General features: G+C 37.0%; 1 protein-coding gene across 3 annotated transcripts in view; it reads right to left on the bottom strand.

Moving 5' to 3' along the window:
• kansl1b (KAT8 regulatory NSL complex subunit 1b) overlaps positions 1-23858 on the bottom strand; it is a 71191-nt gene that overhangs the window by 44470 nt on the left and 2863 nt on the right. For all 3 annotated transcript variants that reach the window (XM_058770416.1, XM_058770417.1, XM_058770415.1), the window contains exon 2: positions 8325-9597. In XM_058770416.1, coding sequence (XP_058626399.1) covers positions 8325-9508 — 1184 coding nt within the window. In that variant the 5' untranslated portion in view covers positions 9509-9597. The remainder of the gene's footprint in view (positions 1-8324; positions 9598-23858) is intronic.

Genomic DNA, 23858 nt, shown 5'->3' with positions numbered 1-23858 from the left:
AGATCAAGCTTTGATCTCTGTAAAACAAACTATCACTTTAATTAAATATTTCTTCCCTACTAATAAAAACATTTTATCATTAGCTAGCTCCACACTGGAGAGCTGCTTTATTTCAGAAAATCAAGTTGTAATTCTAACTGAAAGCGACACGGACTCTGGTTTTCATGTTTAATACCGTAAAGCTGCTTGATTTAAGGCTATCTATTGCATAAAGTACTATATAAATAAACATGACGTGACCGGACTTTACTTGAGTACTGAAAAGCAGAGCTCATGCAAACGTCCACATCGTTGTAATCAGATGCATTTTTAACTGCTGTTTTTGTTGCGTTTATTTTGTTACTGAGAGAAAAGCGCGCAATATATATTTACATATTCATCAAACGCCGCTCAGGTTCGGGTGTGCCTTCTCTTGAATTGCATCCAGGAGGGCAGAATTACATTCTTGCGCTACAGCGCCACACTGGTCGAACCGCAGTATTGCAGGCTCTTACATTAGGTCATGTGAGATCAAACGATTACTCGACAACAAAAATATTTGACGACAATTTTGTCGACGTTGTCGATAATGTCGACTAATCGTTTCAGCCCTAGTGTTCAGCGTATATATAAAATCGCACACAGCATATATTTGCATGTATATTTATATTCATATAAATTATATCATATATAAATATTTAATATATGAACATAACATTTTTCTTAAACATATACATGCATTCGTGTGTATTTACATATACATAAATATACACCGTACACACATTATGTAAACAAAAACTTTTGGATGCGATTAATCGTTTGACTGCACTAATTTTAACTGAATCATTTCTCAAATGCTACAGTTCTGTTACAACCTGAATAAATCTTTAACAGATAGGACAAATCTGGTTCTCGTGTTCAAATCGCTGAACCAAAGATCTGGTCACCGCAAACAACGATCACTAGACAGGCGGCATTTAACGTAAAGATTACATCTGTTAATCACACAAAGCCATCTTAGCTTAAAGTCACATGAACTACTTTCACAATATGATACTTTCATGGCACTTTAGCATCCATTTTCAAGCCTGAAAGCATCAGTCCCCATTTATTTATTTTGTGTTTCACTGAAGAAAGGAAGTCATTCAGATTTCATACAGGTTTGGAAGAAATGTTCAGTTTTGGGTGATCTAAGCCTACATTATAGATCAAACATCTTGTTACAGATTCAAGTCTGTGTATAAACAGCCTCTGCATTCATTAAAAAAAAAAAAAGGTGGTTTACATTTTACTCGTGCAGATAAAGGACAACATTTGCTGAACAGAGCTGCCTCATAGTGACAGCCCTGAGAGCAGAGGCAACAGTGCACAGCTGGGTCTGCCCTTTAAAAATCAGTCAATCTTTCTCTGCTGCAGGCTACTACAAACACAAACAGCCTCACAATCACTCAGGACCTGTTGAGATCCTCAAAATTTCTTGGGTCACACCAGTCGGTGGCTACAGTGAATGACACACAATCGCCCTGCAGTTAGGGGTGTACGACACATGACCGTCTGTCTCGCTGTCTGTGTTTTGCCATCTGAGAGTTTGTTGTTCTCTCATACTGCGTGTGTACCGGAAACCACAGTGCCACAATTTAAGATCTCTCAGTTCCTGTACTCATTAAAGTGGGAGATGTTGCACAAATTTAAAATGGTCGGTGACAGCTTTAACTGTACTACGCCACTTTTTTTTGATTTGGTAAAATGGGATTTAAGTTTGTGAAAACCATAGAATGCAGTACAATAGAATAGAACAGAAGACAAGACAAGAGAATCTCAAAATCAGAATGCTTTTAGTTCATGTCTGTACGCTTTGAGGTTAGCTATAAAATATATAATAAAACAACAACTATGTGAAATATATTATAAACCAAATATAATTGATTAAGTTGCTGAAACAATTATTAAATTATGAAACAATTATTAAAATTTCTAAACATGCGGCTCTCGTGCGAGACGCGATTGCAACAGATGTCCCTCTAGAAAACGCGCAAAATATGCATTCTGTGTGAACAGCTGTGTTTCAGTTTTGATGTAAACAACATCTCCACGTTGATATTCTTTTTCTGCAATATTTTGAATGAACGCAGCAGCATTACCGTATCTAGTGGGTTCAACTGGATAGGCTAACAAAAACATAGAAAAAAAACAAATGACACATCATCGCATTTTGTGTGCCACTGATAAGGCTGCCTGACAAAAATTCAAATGCAACGTTTTTGCATTTGCATGTGGATTTTTATTTTAAATTCAAAGAATATTTTAAATTCAAATTTATATTTGACAGCCCTAGTACTGTGTGCACAGAGTATGAGACAGACAAATATAACTGCTAATGAACAATATTTTACTATGGTTTCATCTGTTGATGCACTGAGCAGCCATATTGGATTCTGAAGTTGGAGTTGTTGTGATTTCTCCAAGGTTTCGAGCCAGAACTCCGACTTGGGATAACATTCCAACTAAATGTTTCTACTGGGAACTCGGAATTCAATTTCCTAGTACAAATGGAATGCAGCAATTATTCATGGCTATCCACCTTTTTCTTGACGTAAAAATTTTATGGGTCTAGCTTCCAGTCTTCATCTGCGTCCAGCTATTTTTAGCTGTACAAAACAGTTTGTTTTGCTGCTTTATATTGAAAATTAGTGTGTGTCAACATCATATTATTTTGATGTATTATCTTAATTATGAACACACTGGTTTGTAGTGCAAACAGTTTTACCGTTTACTGTACGTTGTTATTCTTCTCGTTATTTACCTATAGCGGCTAATGAACCGGAAGTCTCACCCATAGGCTTACTTCTGCGTTGTAGAAAAAGGTGGATAGACCCTTTTCCTGTTAGTAAACATTGTGATGTTTTTCCTGTGGGCGGAGCTTAGGTGGTGGCAGAAAGATCCCACTGACCGCTTCACTAACACTAGCTATGCAGTCCATTAGCTTGTTTTTTTTCTCTTAATAAGAAATTCCGATTTTACCTGCATATGTAAGGCCACTCACTCTCCAGGACCGCGTTATTTGAAAAGGTTAACTTTAACGGATGAAACCAGATTGGCCGACCTGTACTCACTCAAAGGATGGACGATCTGACAGGATTACCTCAGGTTGAGTGACTCACATCTAACGTGTATAGTAAAGACAAACTCACCGTGTATATAGTCATGAAGATGTAATGTAATATTTAAATTTCAGCAGGCAACTATTTTTACCGCTACATTATTATTCCAGCCACAATTGCTCATAACAATGTATACACAATTACACATGATTAAGCATAAATCGTCAGTTTGTTGTTTTACACACATACATTTCATACACGACATAGTACTGAGATTCATAAGAAATCTTTAGATGTACCCATAACAGAGACAATACTTTATTGAACCTTTTCTCATAAGAAGTGTGCGCTGCAAACGCGAGCATTTTTGACGATCTTTTCTGTCCAGTCCGCTCGTTTTATCGCGTTTAACCACAGCTGTTGTCTTTTTTTGTCTGGCAGTGGCAGCAGGTATGCGTTTATTTCATTTTCAATATTTAAAAATTCTGACTTTCTTCTCGCAATTCCGAGATGATCTCACAATTTTGATAAAAGAGAGAATGACGAGTTGATTTTTCTTGAGTTATACCCCACACATCTGGCTCCCCCCCCCTCAGAATGGACAAACTCGCTATTGTTGAGTTAAAGTCCGAAATAAAGTTGCATTTGCGCAAAATAAAAAAAATAAATAAATTAAAAAAAGTCTCAAAAAAAGAGTTGAGAGACAAAATAGGTAATGTTAAACGTAAAATGTTATAGGTTTAAATAGTATTTCATGCTGTAACTGAAGGGCAAATATAATATATTCCCTATGAACTGCATGTGTGAATATTATGTAGACCAATTGTTTAAATCAAATTTATGCTTTAAAAAGTAGAGTAATCATAGCAGGTTTCATTCATCAGTCTGTCCATTTAAATGTCTGCATTTAGCTTCAAATGGCGTTTTTGATGACAGTATTCTATAAAAATGATTTTCATTCCGATTCTGACATCCAAAGGCACAATACATTTTCTCTCTTATTCTATGGATTTTTCCCGTTTCACTCCACCGTGTGTTTCTGCCACCACAATGCGCGTGCAGCTGCAAGTGACGTAACTGAAATTGGTCTATTGGCCCAGATATATTGATTAATAGATCAAGGAGATTAGAATGAAAACTAGGTGGTCTATCAACCAGAAGTACTTACACATTTGTGCGCACACACACACACAAACAAACAAAACAAACAGAGAGAACAGGTGCAGCCACATGACTGTGGACGGGATGCAGAGACAGGATATTTTCCTGGCAGTGCTTGTATTTCAAGCAGGAACGGTTTTAATGTGTGTGAAGGAGAGGGAGCAGATGGAAAGAAGGCAAAAGAAAAGAAAAAAACAGCAGAATGCAGGAAAAGCAGCACAAAAGCTATCACTAAGGGTGTTGAGAAAAAGAAAGAGCCAAGAACAGGAGAGATAAACACAGAAAGTGCCACGAAAGCAGATCCATGAGAAACTGCTTCTGTGATGCAAATCAACTGTACGCACGATTTTGTCCCTCATCATAATTGATTGATTTTCATGACAGACGGTACAGAAACTGAGCACATCAAGTCTGTTTAAATGGACATACTGATCTCAGAGAGGGAAAAAAGACAGAAGAAAAAGGAGAAAAACTGGAGGACGAAACCAGAAAGAAATCGGATACAGATTTGTATGTCCTGATGTTGTGAGGGTTTTTGGGCCATACAATTCAAGTCATTGGGGTCGACTGTTGTTTTGGACCCTAATGTTCTTCAATTTTTTTTGTTTCCCTTTTGTACTTCAGAATAAAGAACTTCACACAGGTATGGAAAGATATGAGGGTGAGAAAATGAAGACTCTCTCTCTCTCACAGATCTGGTTTTGATAGTCCTGACAAATATTCCAGCAGTGTTTTACTTATTTTATTGAAGTATTTTATTGAATTACATTCAATGACAGGATTGGATATTTCTCCTCAAGGGTACTAAACCATCATCTGTGAAGAATGAAAGCAGTGCTAAACAATTTTACTCCGTTCACACAAGGCCTGCGGCCAGTGGGCAATGGGTCTAGTGTATTAATCTGTAAAAACTGTAATCCTGACTGATTAAAGAGACATCTCTCTGACTCACCAACTCTATTCATAATGGCCGTGTCTTTGCAAGATTAAGTGACAGAACAAGAATACGAAACTTGTAACTAAAGAGAAAATAGCAGAACAAAAACATCTAAAATGTCACATTTTGAATTAGTAAGACGAGACAAATGAGAAGGAAAACACACATTATGGAACTGAAAATGGAAAACAATTAAAAACTATTAGAAACAAAAATAAAATAAAAAAAACTTGACAAGCCAGCTATGTGACCTAGAAGGTCAACTGGTAAAACCAGAAACCATGCCGATGGGGAATCCTTGATAACAGTTAAAGAAAGTGCTTTTCAAAATGGTCTGAATACATAAGATGTAGTATTGTGTAATCTAGTGATTCGAATTTCTGATTTGTTATATTTAGGTATACACATTTCAAAAGGTGGCGAGGTCCAGACAAAGCAGTTATTTTAACGTCTGAAGTCTTACGACAGATGAACATCCCAGGAAAGACAAAGGAGAACAGTGATAAAACATCACACTTGCTTTCACTACAACAGTCCATATCCAAAAGATGGACAGTTCATTGACAGAAGGACCTACGGGAGAAATTGTACATGGAGTACCAAATTACAAACTCCAATGTAATCGCTCCTGACTTAAAATCATCATACTATTCAAAACAAGATGCAAATATCTTTAAAAACACAAGAGACCTTAGTGACGAGGTCCACCATAACTTTTTATTTTTATTTTATTTTATAATTTTTGAAAATGTCATTTCAAACCTTTATGAGCTTCTTTCGTGGAACACAAAAGAAAAAGTGTGAGGAATATTACTATAATATAACTGGAAATGTCCAAAACCAAAAAGACCAATAAATACAAATAATTTGAATCTTTCATTGTTTACACAACATATTGACATCAATCCCATCTCTTGGTGTGTGTTTATGTCCAGTCAGTAATAGATAATAATAATCTTTTCAATGTATCAATTTTATGCGGTTCACAAAATCTGGAATGATTAATTTGGCAATCAAATCATTGAGTCAGCTGAACTTGAGAATCTGATTGGTACTGTTAACAGCCCACTAGAGAGACGATTTATCAGAGCCTTGTATGGGCAGAAGATTGAAATTTTTCTATCATATGGCTTCAAAAGACAAAATAATGCATGAGTTGTATGGACGACTACTGCATCCTACATCCCTTTTTACAACTACGACATTCAAAATTTCTTCTTTTTGTGGTCCACAGAGACAAAGGTGGGTAAAAAAACAATTCTTGAGGACTCTTGACAGCAGAAGGCTGCATGACAGGTACAAATGTCTGATGTTCGACCAGTTCAGTGACTCCCTTTCATTCAAACCGGTTCTAGCTAACAGGATTACAACACAGAAACAATGAATGCCGCCAGCTGGTGCATGCAAGTACGTGAAAGCTAATAGCTAGCCCATGGTACCAGAAGGACACTAGCAAGAATGAGAAATGTGATTGCACTTGTGTGTTCATAATGGATTTTGAGGCTGGTCTTCATGGAAACTTGGTTATTTAGTGGGGTTTCGTTCCAGGAGTCACACGGATCCATGCTACACCATATATGGACCGCTTGTGGCAAACCGGGTTAATCATTAGCAGTGATTGAGCTTTCTTAATCTGTCTGAGGTAGGGAAATAATACAAAAAACATCTACAGAATAGCAACAAAATCTCAGTAACTCCACATAACTGAATCCAAGACAGCAAAACATCCTCCTTACACTGACTTTTTAGGAAATCAACCCTGTTTACCACCTATGAACCAAACCAGCACAAATGAATCATTGGGTACTACAAACTGTACTCAAGTGACCTCTCGGCTCACCAAGATACTGGCTTTAATGGCTGATTAAGCAGCAAGACAAATCAACTACCTATTAACAAAAAGGCCTTGCATGCAGTTACAACATGCAGTCATGTGGTACTCAATCCCACAAAGAAATCTGTTGCATTACCAGCAAAGGACTAAAAACCCATGAAAAGAGGTGACAATGATGGATGTGCGGAAAGCAAACGGTGAAGTTCAAAAAAATTAAATAAAATAGCATAAGCTATAGTCCTATGTCAACACGCTTCACTATGCTCGTCGCATAATCTGCAAGTAAGCCTATTTGTCCTTGTGCAATAGTCATGTGACTGACTCCGCTGAATGTAGGTTATCCCCTCATGGAGTGGCCCTAGTCTGTTTGATTTAAAAAAATAAATAAAAAAACACTTCTGACTCACTGGGCCGTCGAGACACTATCCAACTACAATGATGTAGCAAAAGAAACTGATTGAAGAACTGTGGAGAAAGTTGATTTTAATGTACAGCAAGTAAAGCAAAATTAGTCAAAAGTGTAATTTCTCTCAGCTATACAACTTTACATGTCAATGCTATCATCAACTATCAGATCTGCCTTGTAAAGAGGATTACTTTCCTTGCGTCTGAAACATTTGCTTGGCTTGAGAAACAAGGCACTTGGAAAATCCAAAAAAAATACTGGAAAGACCGTACAAAAAAAAAAGAAAAAGAAAAAAAAGAAAATGTAAAACAAACAACAAAAGGATGTAGAAATTAAACAACGCCTTATCTTTGCCCTCCGCTTGTCCAGTGCGTTCTTACCCGGAGGTTGGGATGGGAGAAAACAGGCCCAATCACTGACTGAGAAAGTGTGCGTATGGGTTTAAGGAAGTGACTCACTGCCTCTCCACAAAAATCCTTTGACATTTGAGTGTATTAAACAAGGCTCAGCCCTTGGGAAGGGAACCACTGGCTTGGTGTGTGTTAGAGAGAGTGCGGGCATTTGTCCTTGTCTAACCAGAATGTAATGATATTCAAGAGATGAACACATACCTTAATTTCCAAGAAATTCCTTTGTAACAAAATCAACAGGCATGATCTCAAACTTAAAAGAAAAAAAAAAAAAATCTACACATACAAATGAACAGTGATTAACAACAGCCACTCACTGATTGTTCAATATCTTTTGAACATCACAGATAATTACCGTGTGAGAACGCAATGGTTTCATGGAACAGCTAGACCCAGCCTGTATCAGCACTTATCCTACATCAGAATCATGTACCATCACACGCATTACTCCATCTGGATTCGCATTATCGGAGGAATGATCAAGGTCGGTACTCACAGAGGAATGTGGCGTTGCTCGATGTCGACCCGAGCCAGTTCATCCTCCTCCACATCAGTTTCTCCTCCTGAGCTGCTTTCTGTGGCATCGGAATCAAACGCGCATTCGGCAGATCGCAGGTTGGTGGTGCCGCTAAGGGACAGTCGCTCTAACTCAGCCGGCATGGATCCACTCTTCAGGAAACGTCTTAGTCCGTCCCTCTCCTGAGGGGTGAGCGAGTCATCGCCGTAACGGCCCCTCGGCCGCCTGGCATCCAGAGTACCCAGAGTGCTCTTTAGTAGTCCACCCAACTGTTGTTGCACGTGCCGCTCCACCTGCTTGGCCTGCACCACCTGCAGCCGTTTGCGTAATCGCCGTAGCCGCGCCTCGATCTCCCCTTGTCTGCTCTGGCTGTGCTGAGTACGGTCGCTTAGCTCCACCCCAAGACCACCTAAAGGGTCATGGTGGGCAGCGAGCGAGAGTGCCAGCATATCTTCACTGCCTAGCACCGGACAGTCCGAGGTTTTGTCTTCTGTGAAAGGTGTGATGGAGGTGGGAGATGTTGCAGGAGGTTCTCCATTACTGGGACAGTTCTGGGACTCAGCCGTTGGCGGCTGGTGCTGCTCCGCACCTTCTCGAAGAGGACCGTTGCTTGTCAGTCCTCTGGTAGAATTGACAACTTCAGTCTGATTTGACAAATCCAGCTCAACGGTACGTTGGCCACCATTTAAGGTCACTGCATGGTCTCGGTCAGTCGGTTTAGTCACTTTCTTTGCTATGCCGTTGACAGTAGCGCCTTGGACGGTGGGTGGCCCAAACGGTCCACCTCCTCCACTGGCACTCATGATGCTCTTTGGCTGCTCCTCGCAGAGCTCTAAAGCCTGGTGCTTGCGTGGAATGAGGCTCGGCAGGATGCTGTGCGTCTGCAGTAGAACACCTTGCAGCTTCAGGGACTCTTTTGCCGAGGACACATCTGAACAGTGATATGTGGTAACGATGGGCTTGCAGGGGCCAGCCCCGCGAGAGGGGCGCTCCTCTGAGGCCTTGCGCTTGACAGCGCCGTTACTGGACACGAGGATGTGGTTGCTGGTGCCGCTTCCCTCCACGCCACTCGGAGAGAGGGTGGAGGAGGATGGAGCCAGTTTGAAGCGTATGCGGTGAGCTTCGGCCGGAGCGTCGGTCAGAGCGGGCGCCATTGCAGCCATGCAGCGCTGGGAGGGGGCGGGCGAGGGGGCCTCTCCCGGTGCCGAGGCCAGCTCCACACCACCCACCTACCGCTGTGCCAGGGGGCAGCCTGAAGAAACACAAGACACAAAGAAGCACCACAAGTCAAATTTAGTGGTTCATCGTGGATTGACTGAACATGAAACAACAAACAAACCACACTTCAAGCATAAAAGGAAAACATGCAAGGCACTTTAGGCTAATAAACACTACTCCCCTTTGGGCTTCTGTAACATGTGCGTGCTACACTGAATGGTTAATTGTATTTTCAATGCACTAATAAAATTAAACAAGTGTAAGACTCCACTAAATTACGCTGGTGGCTAACAGAGATGGGAAGCAAATATACATCTCACATTCATGATTCAGGGAAACTGGTGTTGAATTAGGGCTACAACAGCTAATTGATAAAATCTATTATCAACAACGATTCTCGTTATCGATTAGTCGGGTCTGCCCACAGTGCACGTCCAACTTTAGCCAGTCACATCAAATTATAGCACTGAATAACGCATTTCTATGGACAAAATGCATCTAAAAATAGTGGAGGAAACAGAACGAGATGCTGCTTGAGAGATGTGTGATCAAAGCTGCCCAAAACATGAGAAATCTTTATTTTAAGCTAAGCTAATGCATTAGCGTAATGGCTTGTCCTGTCAGGCACTTTGATAGATGCGTGTGCATCCTCAGTGCAAAAACTTTCAGTTTATGGTCATATCCTTATCAGTAAATCTCACAAATTCACGCGAGCATTTCCATTTTTGCATAAAGGTCCATCCTGACAGTCTGTGTTAAGTTTAAATCTTTACTGAATGAGCATTGGCACATCAGACAGACGAAGCACAGTAGAGAGGGAGAGACAATTAATACTCAGCGCAAAACATTCATTGTGCTGAAATATGTTATTGAGCATTAAATTTAGGTTTAAAAGTCGACATGCAGTGCATATTTATGAGTGTAAGAACTGTAAAGTGATAACAGTGTGTAATCGTCTGAATATAAATATCAGTAGCTTCATAGCCGTCTTTTACAGGATAAAGAAATGACAGTAAGACGTGACTTATCAAAGTGAACGCGTGTTCCTGCAGAACATTAGGCCTACCCTTACCTGTGTGTGTTATTATTCGTCTTCATTATCTTTATAATTATTTTAATTTTAAAATGTAGAGATTTAAACTATAGGCCTATACAGTGCTTAAATTTATTAAAACAAATTTATGCAAGGTTTTTAACAAATTATGTAAAGTTTGTGCCACTGCTGCTCTAAACTAACAGTATTAGTGATTACCAAAATAATTTTTTAGCTTTCTGTATTGGTTAGTCCTCCAATTTGTGTAAGCTCTTTAGTAGGCCATTTCAAATGCTATAATAGAATTATTTCTGTTATCTATGAAAGAAAGAAAAAAAAAGAAGAAAAAAAGTCAAGCACTTTGTAATGTTTTTTTTTTCCCAGATACCCAATTACAGTCAAAAAGTACATAAACATAACAGCTTGCATTCTTGCTGACATGAAAGGCATAGGAGGCCATTTTTGCTTTTATGTGAAAAAATACTATTTAGTTGTTTCAGTTTGTTATTTGCCCAATACAAATTTAAATTTTTTAAAAAAGATCTGATTAATCGATAAAATAATCAGCCAACTAATCGATTATCAAAATAATTGTTAGTTGCAGCCCTAGTGCTGATGGAGTAAAAAAGGTTGAGTGGTTTGTTTAGCTTCACAAGTCTAGTGGTTCTGAACCAAATTGGTTTTAGGAAAGTCAAAATGTTATAAAGATAAGCAGTATAAAACAATAAGTAATAAAATCACGCTATTGATCTCTCTATATTTATTAATATTTTTAGTAACATTAAATGTACATTTCAACAGAGGTGTTTGTGTTGCAAATCATAAAAACGTTAGCACCTGTTAATTTTAATTGTAGGAGAAAACTTGTTAATTGAGCTTTTTGCATGGTTTTTGTCTTCCAGGTTTAAAATCTTCATGTTAACACTGGCCTAGTGCTTCTGAACTTGTTTGTGCTTCAGGACATGAATTTTACATTACAGTACAAAAAAATTAAATAAATAAATTATATTATATTATATTTATATATATATATATAAACAAAACTACATAAAGGGTTACATGGATTTTAAAAAATATATATATACACATTGTATTAATTATTGATTTATAAATTATTTTTTAAACCAACAGCCCAAACAGTTAAAAGGACAATAAAAAGTGCACCTATATTTAATATTCGCATGGGTTGTATTTTTTGTGGTCACATAACCTGCCAATGCTGGATTCTCAGCTACTTTGTAGTTTCTACCAAGCAACAGATGAATTTCAAAATTAAAAATTAAGTATTTTTAAAAATGATACCAGTTTCAGGGTATATGATGGTATTTTTTTTTTCATGCATGACCGACCGGGTGTTAACCGCATTTTCTACTGACAGAGAGGAAATACTGCAGTAGATTGACTTACAATGCCCTATTTTACTGTCATGAGTAGGGCTGTGCGATGTGACGATATATATCGGATGGACGAAATAAAAAAAGTCTATCGTCTCATATTATGTTCTATCATTTATTTCGGGGTGTCGCAAAATACATTGTTTACGGTAATACTTTTTAATCATTTGGATGGGCGCGATCTTTACACGCCACCAACGGGGCGGGGCGCGAAGGGGAGACAGAACCAGGTGGAGAACGACCAGAACAAAATGAGGAGCTCGTTCCTAAACGAGGGACTACATCTGTAGCATGGACACGCGTTTTTAAGCACTGCAGTTTTAAAACAACCAATTTTAAGCCGTTGAAACACAAACAACAGAGCTATATGCATGCGCCGTCTCCGTTTCTATGTGAGAGGATTTATTTTATTTTTTTGCCGACTTTGAACGATTACATAAACACTTATATGTGTCAGAATCCCCGTCTTGGCAAGTATCCTCATAAAGACAGCGATTTAGGTCTTAAGAGAGAGGAAACAGCTAAAAGAGAAAACGCATATGTAACAGTATATTGGATACGGACTTCGGTCTTAAAGGGGAAGCTGTCCAATATTCGTTCTCTCTGCCATTCATATTAATCATAGCACATTGCTAGACAATCTCTCACTGCTCTTGACTAAATCACTTTTGTAACTTTAAGAAATAACATACATATATATATATATATATATATATATCTATATCTCTATCTCTATCTCTATCTATCTATCTACATATACACACACACACAATACACGTTAATTATAGCTATCACAGATAGATAATGAACACAGTGAAGACTAATTAATTTACACTATGTAGCGTTTCTTATTTATTGTAGTTTTTTGTCCTATTGCTTGCAATTAGTTTCTTATACTTATTTCATCACTGACTGTTTATTTATTTTCAGTGAGCTTGAGTTTTTTTGTTTTGTTTTTTTTGTCGTCTATTTTTAGGCTCGTATTAGTTTGATATGGAGATTGGTTACAAGGATTATGAAAATTCTATGGTATCAAAGACTTTAATATCATAAAAACCTTTTTAAAAGAAAAAAAATTACTATATCGTGAGATATATATATATATATCTCTCTTTATATATAAAATTAGTCATATCGTAATATAAGATTTTGGTCATATCGCCCACCCCTATGAGTGAATATTGTAGAAAAATTCCACACTAAATAGTGACTAAACACGACCCATTAACACATGTTAACAAGGAGTCTCACTCACTTATCACGACAGTCTGATAAAATCAATATGCATCTACACTAAAGAGCGGATGTGTGGTGCTTTTGGCTATATTACTTTTTTGTCTCATGCAGCCTGCGTCCGAGTAACAAACTAAAAACACAAACAAAAAAATGCATTATATTAACAGACGAACCATGCTCATATTTAGAATTCCAAACAGTCAGTTAGCGGCAAGTGCTTGAAAATGCTGTTTTGTACTCATTTACTGACAAGTCTGCTGCGGTAACAGACGTAACAGAGAGAGGTGACACTGCGCCGGGAGAGTTTAAATCTAAGGTTTATCCGCACTCATGTGTTATAGTGTGTTTATGTCGTGCTCGTGTGTGTGAGACGCAGGAGCTGATGGCATATTCGTAGCGGTCGATGTGGATATTGTGGTTAAGTTCTTCTGTGTCATCACGTTCTACAGCTTCAGTTTCAGAACTTTCACGCTCAGTAACACATACACAGCTGTATCCTTATCACAGTGCAACAGTGAAAAGAGACTCCTCTCAAAACAGAACGCTGTTTAAAAGACATACGATATGAATTTTTTAAAATACCGCAATACCAGTGTAAGAAAAATAAACACCGGTATTCGGTATGAACCGGTATACCGCCCAGCACTAATCCCAACTATGAATGGTTATGATTTGTTGCATTTCATTCTTTGCATCCAAACAGATGTACAATCCAATTATGGCTCATGATCCACCAGTTGAGGACCACTGCACGACGGCTGACAGTATCAATGACCAAAAGACAAAAAGACAAACAGAGCCAGACACAAGGACAGAGAAAGCTGTTCGATAGGAGCGGATTTCTACATGGAGCAACTGCAAAACCCAGGCCTTCAGATTTACTGTTCTGTGACAGGTAATGTTTATTCTCATTATTCTTAAAACAATGACAACAGACCGTGACGTTCGAAGTGACTATGAATGCAGGTATTAGTCGACAGCACCAATAACTAAATCCGGAACATAAACCAATTCATTCTACGCTGTCAAAACCCTTTAGGTGTAACCCATTCTTATTAAATCTAACAAGCTGATGCACTGTGCCTTAACGGATTTTGGTTAATATTTCGAGAGTAGAGATATAAAATAAATTCGCAAAGAGACTTAGGTTCTTAAGACACATAAAAATGGAGTGGGGTGACTCACATTAAAGCAACAGGGCTCAAAGCTGAAATGTCACCTTGTCCTGTGAGATGGCCATTACAATAAATTATATGCGAGAAAGAAAAGGTGGTTAAACTGCCTCCTCTCAAAATGAAAACAGCAACTTTGGGAAAGAAAAAAAAAAAAAAAAAACACATTTCATCCAAAAGTCAACGTTCAGAAAGTGACAAAACACTAGTCACTATTTTCCATGCAGTTACAAATAACTAAGCTTTTACAAATGTAAAAAGGATTCATGTGAAGAATGAAAAATTTAATGAAACATTAAAACGAGATTGGTGAAATAGAGCACTGATGATAAATAATTACAGAAAGATAATTTTTGGATGAGCGATTCCTTTAAGGCCCTAGCAAACTGGGTGGACAAAATTTTGAACATGTTATGTCAAGAATTGTGTGGGTGAACAGGAGTGCCTGTGAAATTAACATGTCATTTTCCATTTTTAGGTGTTTTTTTAAACTTTAATACAGGCTAGTTCCAATGTTTGGCTGACGTGTAAGGTAGAGAAACACATAATGGATGTTTACTTGGCATGTGTGTGTATAAAAACAACAACACGGCTATTGTGGAAGGATCATAATCCTGTGGTGGGGAAAAGAAAATCAGTTTTTATAATACCGAAGATGACTGGAGAAATTGAGTCCTATTGTTTCCACTACACTTAATTTTGCCTTTCCATTTCCTCACACAGCCTCGTTAAATAGTGGGAAAAACGGATAATAAAAAACTTCATGTTTACGTCCAGTGTGTGGACAGAGATAGATTAGAGGCAGATTTAGGTTGGGAATTGAGAAATTGAAAAGGCAATATCTAGCTTTATTCATTTAGCTTCAATAATGAGACTTCCTACTAAAGTTCCTACTAATACTACTACTATCACTCTGGTGTGTATACTTAAAGCATATAAGAATGAATATTTTGCAGTGACAGCAGTCATGTATCATGCTGTAACATGTTGAACGTATAATGCTTTTCTAGGAGATATGAGCGACTAAGAGATTCACTTCTCTTTACGTTTTCCTCATTTTACACATTCGTGCTCAACTACAAATCACAAAACGACTTCCTGTCGTGTGGAATTAAACTGAAGTCTGGTATTGAACACCAGTCAATCAGAGCGGTTGTACTGCAGCTCATGTGACCTTTACCAGTACAAGATAACTGATCTTCAGGCTATTCTTGGAACAAAAAAAAAAAAAAAATGAATAAATAAACTGTCAGCCACAAATCAGATTGTGCCAGAAAAGCTTGAGACAGTCTTTGTGAACTCTCTGTGCGCATCCAAACCTCCCTGGGTGGGGTGCAGCCTTGTCAAAGCCTTTTATCCATTATCTCTATTAAAGAACTACTAGTCAGAACAACTCTGACCTTATTTACATTTTTTCTTCAGAGCAGAGCAGTGTTCCATGAAAACACTGGAACCACACCTATAAGAACAGCGATATTCCACAAAAAAAAGTGGTTTAATTTTTTTTTTTAATAAATGGCATATGCCGACAAGTAAATATTGGATACAATGCAGATAAACAAATAAGATGGACACAAACTTGCTGCATTAACAAGGCTTATTAAGGCCTGACAAGGTCATAGATTCTGGAACTGACACTAAACAGAATGACTTCTGTTAACCAGACAATCAGCATGTTTACATGCACAACAATATGCTCATAAACCATCAAAAATCTGCTTATTCTAAAAGCCCCATTATACAAACTGCTTATACATGAGATTTAAAAGACTTGGGTTTATCTCCAGTTTAGCAAAAGAGGAAATAAACAAGTGCCCCACATATAAACACATTGAAAAATCCAACTGATCACTGGTTAAAAAAAAAAACCAAAAAAAAAAAAAAAAACCTTTAGGTGCAGAACAAAATCAGGGTAATAGGCAAAAACATGTATAAACTGGTAAGGTTTTGTATGAACAGTTTATGATATAAACAATTTAAGGCTTTTGTACTACCTTAAACTAAATGTTGATGACTTGAGCATAATTAGTGTAAAATTATGCTTGTAAACAAGCTCGTTGTGAGTAGTCTAAAATCAGCAGACTAAACTAACTTAGCCGATTTCTCTTGCTATCGCTAATTAAGTCAAAGAAACTTTAGAAGTCTATGATGTCTTGGAACACTTAATACAGAAGACAACTGAAACACACAATTTAAACGAAGGCTCAATACAACGCGTCTAGAAAACAGTGTACATAAAATGGTGTTCCTAACTTTAGACTCTTTCATTAAAACAGTGAAAACATAATGAACTGTCTTGTCCTTTTAAGTCATTTTCATCTTTTAGGCTCTAATCTCGACCCTCAAACTACAACCTATCACAAAGGAAGTTTTCGAACGACCTGCTTTGTGGACTGTGATAAACCTCCCTCTCTCACACTCCTTGAAACGTGTGAAGGTCAAAAACATGTATTTCAATGACTCCCGAGTGGTGGAGGGAAAGAAAAGCTTCCCTGGTACCCATCTCTCACACAATCCAAGAATTCGAATTTGGACACTCATTTACAGACCACGGACTATTCTTAGACCTGTCGAGAATGTCATCAACTAATGACTTGTATTTTCCCAGGAGACACTTTTTATCCTGAGCACACTGCAGTTGTGTAATTACAATTACCTAAAGCCACAACAACACTACCAACACTGATCTCAGCACCTATGTCACACAGTGCTGGCTTCTAAGAAAAGGTAAGGTAATTACCAATTAATCCTATACCAGTTTTTCAAGACAGTTTTTCACAGGACATCTATTTGTTCTTTCTCTCTCTATATCTATCTATATACACACACACACACACACACACATCTCTCAACTGAATATATCAGCTAAAAGGCCTAAATAAGTGATAACCTTTTTTTCTTTCTTTTTTTAACTAAAACAGGGATATTTCATTGCAAAATGATCTAGGCATTGATCATTCACATCCTACTGTGATTAAAACTCATATTCTACTCATTTCAAAACTCAAACCCAATCAATACATTCAATTAAATAAAAATTATTTCAAGCGGTTGTAATGTCTAGATGAAATTTCTCACAGCTTGGCCTGAGGAGGAAGCGTGTGAATGAGAGCTTATCTTTTGACTGTGTACATGTAGGCGTGTACGAGAGAGTGCCTTTATTAAAAGACTTACTTGTGAAATGTTGACATCTCATGTCCATGAACCATTTAAAATATATATCTACACATATACATACACAGTGTTCCCCATACATTGATTCATTTGTGGCGGGCCGCCACAATATCCACGTCGACCGCCACAAAAACCCACCACCCCCTGCCATCAGCTCCCGCGTCTCTAGCACAATATTTAGCAACTTTCAGATCCTTTCAGCAGCTTTTTTCCATAAACGGTACAAACCTAGCGACTTTTTTGAAAAAACCTTAGCTTTCATTCAGTTGGAAGATGTCACCAGTGCTACCCTGCGAGCATGAGGTCTGACTTTCCCAGCGCAGTGTCACCTCTCTCGGCGTCTCTTCTATGCAGTGAGCGGCAGAGAAACAGCGCTTTCAGTTGGCCATACTGCAGCAGACTTGTCAATAAATGAGTACAAAACAGCGTTTCCAAGCACCTGTTGCTTACTGATTGTTTGGACTTTTAAATTTGAACGCAATTCGTCTGTTAAAATGCTCATAGTTTGTTATTCAACATACTTGTTTGTAGGCAGTTTGCTGAATAAGACAAAACAGTAATATATCCAAAACCACCGCATATGGTATTTAATGTAGATGTATGTTGATTTTATCAGACATGGATAAGAAAACTATTTAAAGAGTATAGGGAAAGTGATTCCTGGTTAACATGTAGTTAATGTATTTATGGGTCGTGTTTGGTCACCATTTACACCTGTTGTATATATATATATATGACAACAGAAAATATGTAAATTTTAACTGCTTTATTGGGCATTCAGTTGTATTACAGTATGTGACAGTTCATGGAGTAGAAAATCTGAAGTGCCAAAACTTGTCTGAACGCAAACTTGACACAATAATGTCATAAATATGCAAATTAATGTGACGTCACCTGCTGCCACAAGTGTCACAAAATCCTGTGGGAAACAGAGTATATTATATATATATACGTAATCCATTACATTATACATTTTAGGTAATATAATCAGATTACTTTTAGATTACTTTTGATTTAACTCGTTTATCACATTAATTTAAATAGCATTATCTTGTACCATAATGATGTTAAAAAAAGATAAAATAAAAAAATGTTAGAAAACTGTGCATTAAACATTATATAACATCCAGGTTTCCCAAACTAAGGTTTGTAAAGGAACTGCAGGGGGGTTGTGAGTTTAATGAAAATCTGACAATTAATTAATTAAATCATTAAAAAAAAAAAAATCATTTTAAAAAACAAACTCCCTTTCTTTCTTTTTTTTTTAAATTAATTTTTTTTTTTATTTGAACTCCCTGAGGAAAGTCTCTTTACTCAGCGGCCATATTTGCAACGCCTCCGGGCAGCTCGTACAAGACCCATCTTAATGAATGGGGGAATCCTGAAATCTCAAAAACTGCTCACTGAACTCACAATTAAATTACATATGTCAAATCAGCAACAAAAATCTGAAATCAATTGCCCCATGAATGTTGTTTCTTATGCTCAAATAACGCTTAAAAAAAAAAAAAAACTTATTTTCTGGGTTAGACCAGCCAATGCGCATGCGGAGTCATAACGTGCTTTTGACTGCACATATGCATTGGCTGGTCTAGTCAGGTTTCTATGGGAAATTTGGCTCTTTTATTTAGAAAGTGGGACTATTCCTCCATATTGCGCATTGCAGTTTCTCCCATTCATAAGCATAGGAGAAAACCATCTCTGCATTTCTATAGTCTTTGGTTTAAAAATTTACCTGCATGCAATGTGAACATTAAATCAACAAAGAAACCGTGAGCATGCAAATGTGTTAATTGAAATATTCATTTTAAAATCTCAGGGGTACTTAAAGCAAATATATTTGGTGAATAAGATTTAGATGACAAAGTTTTGGAATGCCTGCATTACATGTAACTAAGAAATAATGTTATAATTAATAATACATGGTTAAAAAAACCTACAAAGTAATAATTCAAATAAAAATGAATGTGTTCAACAATAGTTGATGCAATGTTGAAACCCTTCTTAAACCTGAAATGATGTGTAAATCCAGTGCTCAAATGCTGTTGCCACCTGACTAATCACTGATCTTTGTGTGAATGTTCACAAAACTGGACTATATATACACATATATAATATGTATATAATTGGTTGGCTATTTTAGAAAGAAATTTAAAAGATGAAAAAGAGAAATTAGGAAGAATCAATGATTTATGAATAATTTATTGCTATTGTGTACATAATATGCAATCCATAAAGTAACTAGTCCGATTAAGAGTATTTTAAAATGTAACTTACTCTGATTACAAGTACTTAATTTTTGGAATCTGATTACATGCAATCAGTTACTACCCAGCTCAGTCTGTCTGTGTCTGTCTGTGTCTCCCATACATTGATTTATTTATGGCAACTCGCCACAATATCAAAACTGACCGTCACAAATACTTCTTTTTTCAAAAAGTTTTGACTTCGTGGAATAAACAAGCACTGCACATTTCAAAATCGAAACACGGTGCGGGTGTTTTTATATCACTGTATTTCTGAAGGAGACTATCGTCAGAAAGTTTTGGATGTCATTTTCATTTCATCTTCCATGTAATGCCTGATAAAGCAGCATTTGTGAGCGGAGCGCTGCTTTGTGTCCAGCGTTACCGGGGAAAATCGTTATTTCTCCACGCTCTAAAAGCGCCTCCTGCTGACAGAGAATTAATTTGCATATATGCCGCCACAAATAGAGTCCAAGTCTGTGGGAAACACACATATATATATATATATATATATATATATATATATATAGGGTAAACGTACCCATCAAGCTCACCAAAATCTACATTGAGACAATTTTAGTGCATAAGATATTGGTTTCAGTACAAAATGTTAAAGGAAAATATTAAAATCTCACACAAAAATATTTTATTTTATTTTAAATGACAAAAGCATTTCAATTAAGATATACATTATTCAATTCAAAATGTCTGGCTGTGCTTAATGGGTACATTTTTTTACCCTTTAAGCACACCCCTGTGAGCCATTAAGCTCACGTTTTATTTAAAAGAAATCTTGTTCATTTTAAGGAAAATGTTTAAAGAATAATTGTATAAAAAAATAAAACAAGTTTTGAAGGTACAAAGTTAATCACAAAAAACAGAACACTAAAGTCAAGCAACAAGGCATTCAAGTCGATCAGTTATATATTCACGATGAAGTGTCATTTAAGCACATTGCAACATCTAGACTAGTCCACGTTCAGCTACATAACATTCAAAAATCTAATAAAACATTTCATTCATGGGGAAGAGCACAGAAACTAGCCTCATTATGAAACCTCTATTTAAATGGATGTCAACTTATCTATAGTCTCTTATGGCTGGAATACACTACACGATTTTTGCCCTGATTTTCCACAGATTTACAGTCTGGAGAAGTTGATGCTAGATGCCAAAGATCAGAGCCAGTCTGCAGATTTGAGTCGACAGAATCCATAGAAAATCGATTAACTTAACTTAAAGTGACAACCATCAGTTAATATTTAAAGTCTGTTTATGACGTATTTACAGACGTTCAATGTGGAAGAGCTTAAAGAGAGCACACTGAGCTTAATGGGAGCAGCAACAATTTATTATTGTAAATGTAACGTAATATTTATTAAAATGACAGGATTTTTGCTAAATAAATAGTCTAGGTCATGTATTAATTTCACACACATTTTAATATGAACAACTATTATTAGCAATATCTATGAAATCATACTTTTTCTTATTGATGTCATACTGAAGCTGTGTGATTTTCATAGTAGTGTACCCTTCCTTACATCTTACAATAATATGAAATCTAAAAAAAAAAAAATACAGCACTGTAAAACGACAGACCAGCAATAAACTGTCAATTTATAATATCATGGATGTACAAGTACAAGCCAGTAATGCCTGTGAAGTAATATATTAGCGTAGCACACAATCTTATACAGCTAGTCAGCTAACTGTGTTCTGTAGCATCTGTGCTAAAACTATCTTTTGGATCTAATGTAATTATTTCCCACATCCAAGTTCCAGGTTATAATATGCAAAAGTCTGAACACTAATCTCTTAATTTTACAATAAGTAGTGAAACTTACCCAGTATAAATGCTTAAACATTTTTAAAAATAGATTCACATTTAAGGGGCTCCTCTTTTGGTGAAAGTTTTTAGACAGCTTTCAAAATGGCCACCAGACAGTGTGATCACATGGAGACTCATATCTCAGTGTGCAATGAGCTGATTGACTTGAGGTATATAGTAACAAACATATCAATTGGTTAAGACATCAAGTAGGATAATAAATTATTTTTTCTTTTTATAATCTGATCTCAAAAATGGAAGTGTGCTTAATAGGTACGTTTACCTATATGTTTTTCTTTTGGTGAAAGCCGATATGAAGATAAGAAAAGGTGCATATTCTGAATTCACTATTGCACATGAAATGAACATGAGGTGTGAAACCTAAATTGTAAAAGATGAAATGTTCCATATAGACTAATTTCATAAAATCTGCAAATAACACTCAAAAAGCTGAAGGAATACAACATCACACCACTACACATTTCAACTTCCTGAAAGTGATTTATGTCAGCTAAAGGAACTTTAAACTCTAGGTTCGGGCCTAACCTTGGCTAACAACTTTCAACACCACTGACTGGTTTGATAAACAACACTAGTGGACACTTGTTCTTTAAAGTGTAATTATTCTGAGTTATCATTCTCTTCAGTAGATCAATCTAGGAAAAATAAAAAAAAAATTCTAAATAAGAAAATCTTTGACTTCAGAGACGGAAGGGCAACTCAACATTCTCATGGAGTCTTGAAGTCTTTGATTTCTTCCATATGACTCAAGTATTCCCAGCTGGGTGAATTTACTTACAGAAGCCCTTTAAGACTGAAATCAGAAAGCATTTCATTTAAAAAGACTTAAAGCAAATAACTTTCACCCACAAAAAAGGTATGTTGTTTATAAAAACAGACACACTTGCAATTGTAACAGACAATCCATGTTAAATGGACTCAAAAAAAATCTCTGGGTGCAGGCCACCGTGTCAGGATATTTTTTTTCAAACACATTAAACAGGTGGTCCTGTCTCACAATCTAACTGACTCTTCTCTCTGCTCTCAGGCAAATGGCTTGGTGGATGTCTCCAGCCCTGGCCTTGAACTTTACAGAACATCCTTGACAGCTCCAGACACTGTTTGTCAGCATCTTGCACTTTCTTTCCCTTTTCATTTTTAACCTCCCAGAGAGCAAAGTCTTGCCAATCTAATCCCCTGCCAAAAAGAACAGAGTTCAAATTTTGCACTTAACAGATAAAAGTTAGGAGCTAAGCCTTTTAAGTTTAAAATAAAACCAGGCCTTGGGGTATGGAGGTCAGACAAAAAGCAGGTACTGTAGGTGACATTGATTTATACTTCAAACTGACATCGATTGTGAGTAGTATGGGTATCAATACTCAAATGGATCATAACAGGATTAAAGAAAGATTGATTTAAATGCCTCAAAGAAATAATCCAATTCTCTTTAAAACTCACTTCGACAGCATTCAACAATGTAGGAGCCAAAAATAACAATTCCATGCAGCTCAACAGCTGAGATCTGCAGCAGCCCACACAAAATGCACATCACGAGACAAACAGACAAATTAAAATAACAAAAAAACAACATAGAGTGTCTACATGACTTTAAGGTCACATTGTTCTACCTACAGCTCATTTCTTGCCCTTAAAATCACAGGGAAAAAAAATGTGACAAAAAAAATAAGTTATTTCCAAATGACTGCACCGCCTTGAAAAAATTAAGGCACTTAGTCAATGGTATTGATGTGTTACATAACAGCTCTTCCTGTAAGGAGGGGATGTAAGACAATGATAAATCTGGATGGAACGAATAGAAAGTACACAACAGCTCATAATCATATGCCGACCCCTAGAGACTCTTACAATATCCCACAGACAGACCTTAACAATTCAATACATCTGCTGTGTACAAGAGAGCAAGTTTAATATGGAGAAAACATCTAAAACAGATTGATGTTCCAGTAGAGAACACAAAAGACCTCAAAACCAGGAAATAAGAGAGCGAACGGAAAACAAACAGCACACTAGAGAGAGAGAGAGAGAGAGAGAGAGAGAGAGAGAGAGAGAGACACATGGCATTTCCCAATAGGGATCAATACAGTATCAATCTATCAGAGGAGGGGGAGGTTTGGGTCTAGCAAGTCTTTGTTTCAACCATGTTTTAACCCCATCTGGGGGAAAACACGAGGTTTCAGAGACGCAAACA

This window comes from Onychostoma macrolepis, chromosome 03, assembly GCF_012432095.1.
Source record: "Onychostoma macrolepis isolate SWU-2019 chromosome 03, ASM1243209v1, whole genome shotgun sequence".
NCBI lineage: Eukaryota > Metazoa > Chordata > Actinopteri > Cypriniformes > Cyprinidae > Onychostoma > Onychostoma macrolepis.
The sequence above is the reverse complement of the archived record's forward strand: the minus strand, read 5'-3'. Positions and strand labels throughout refer to the sequence as shown.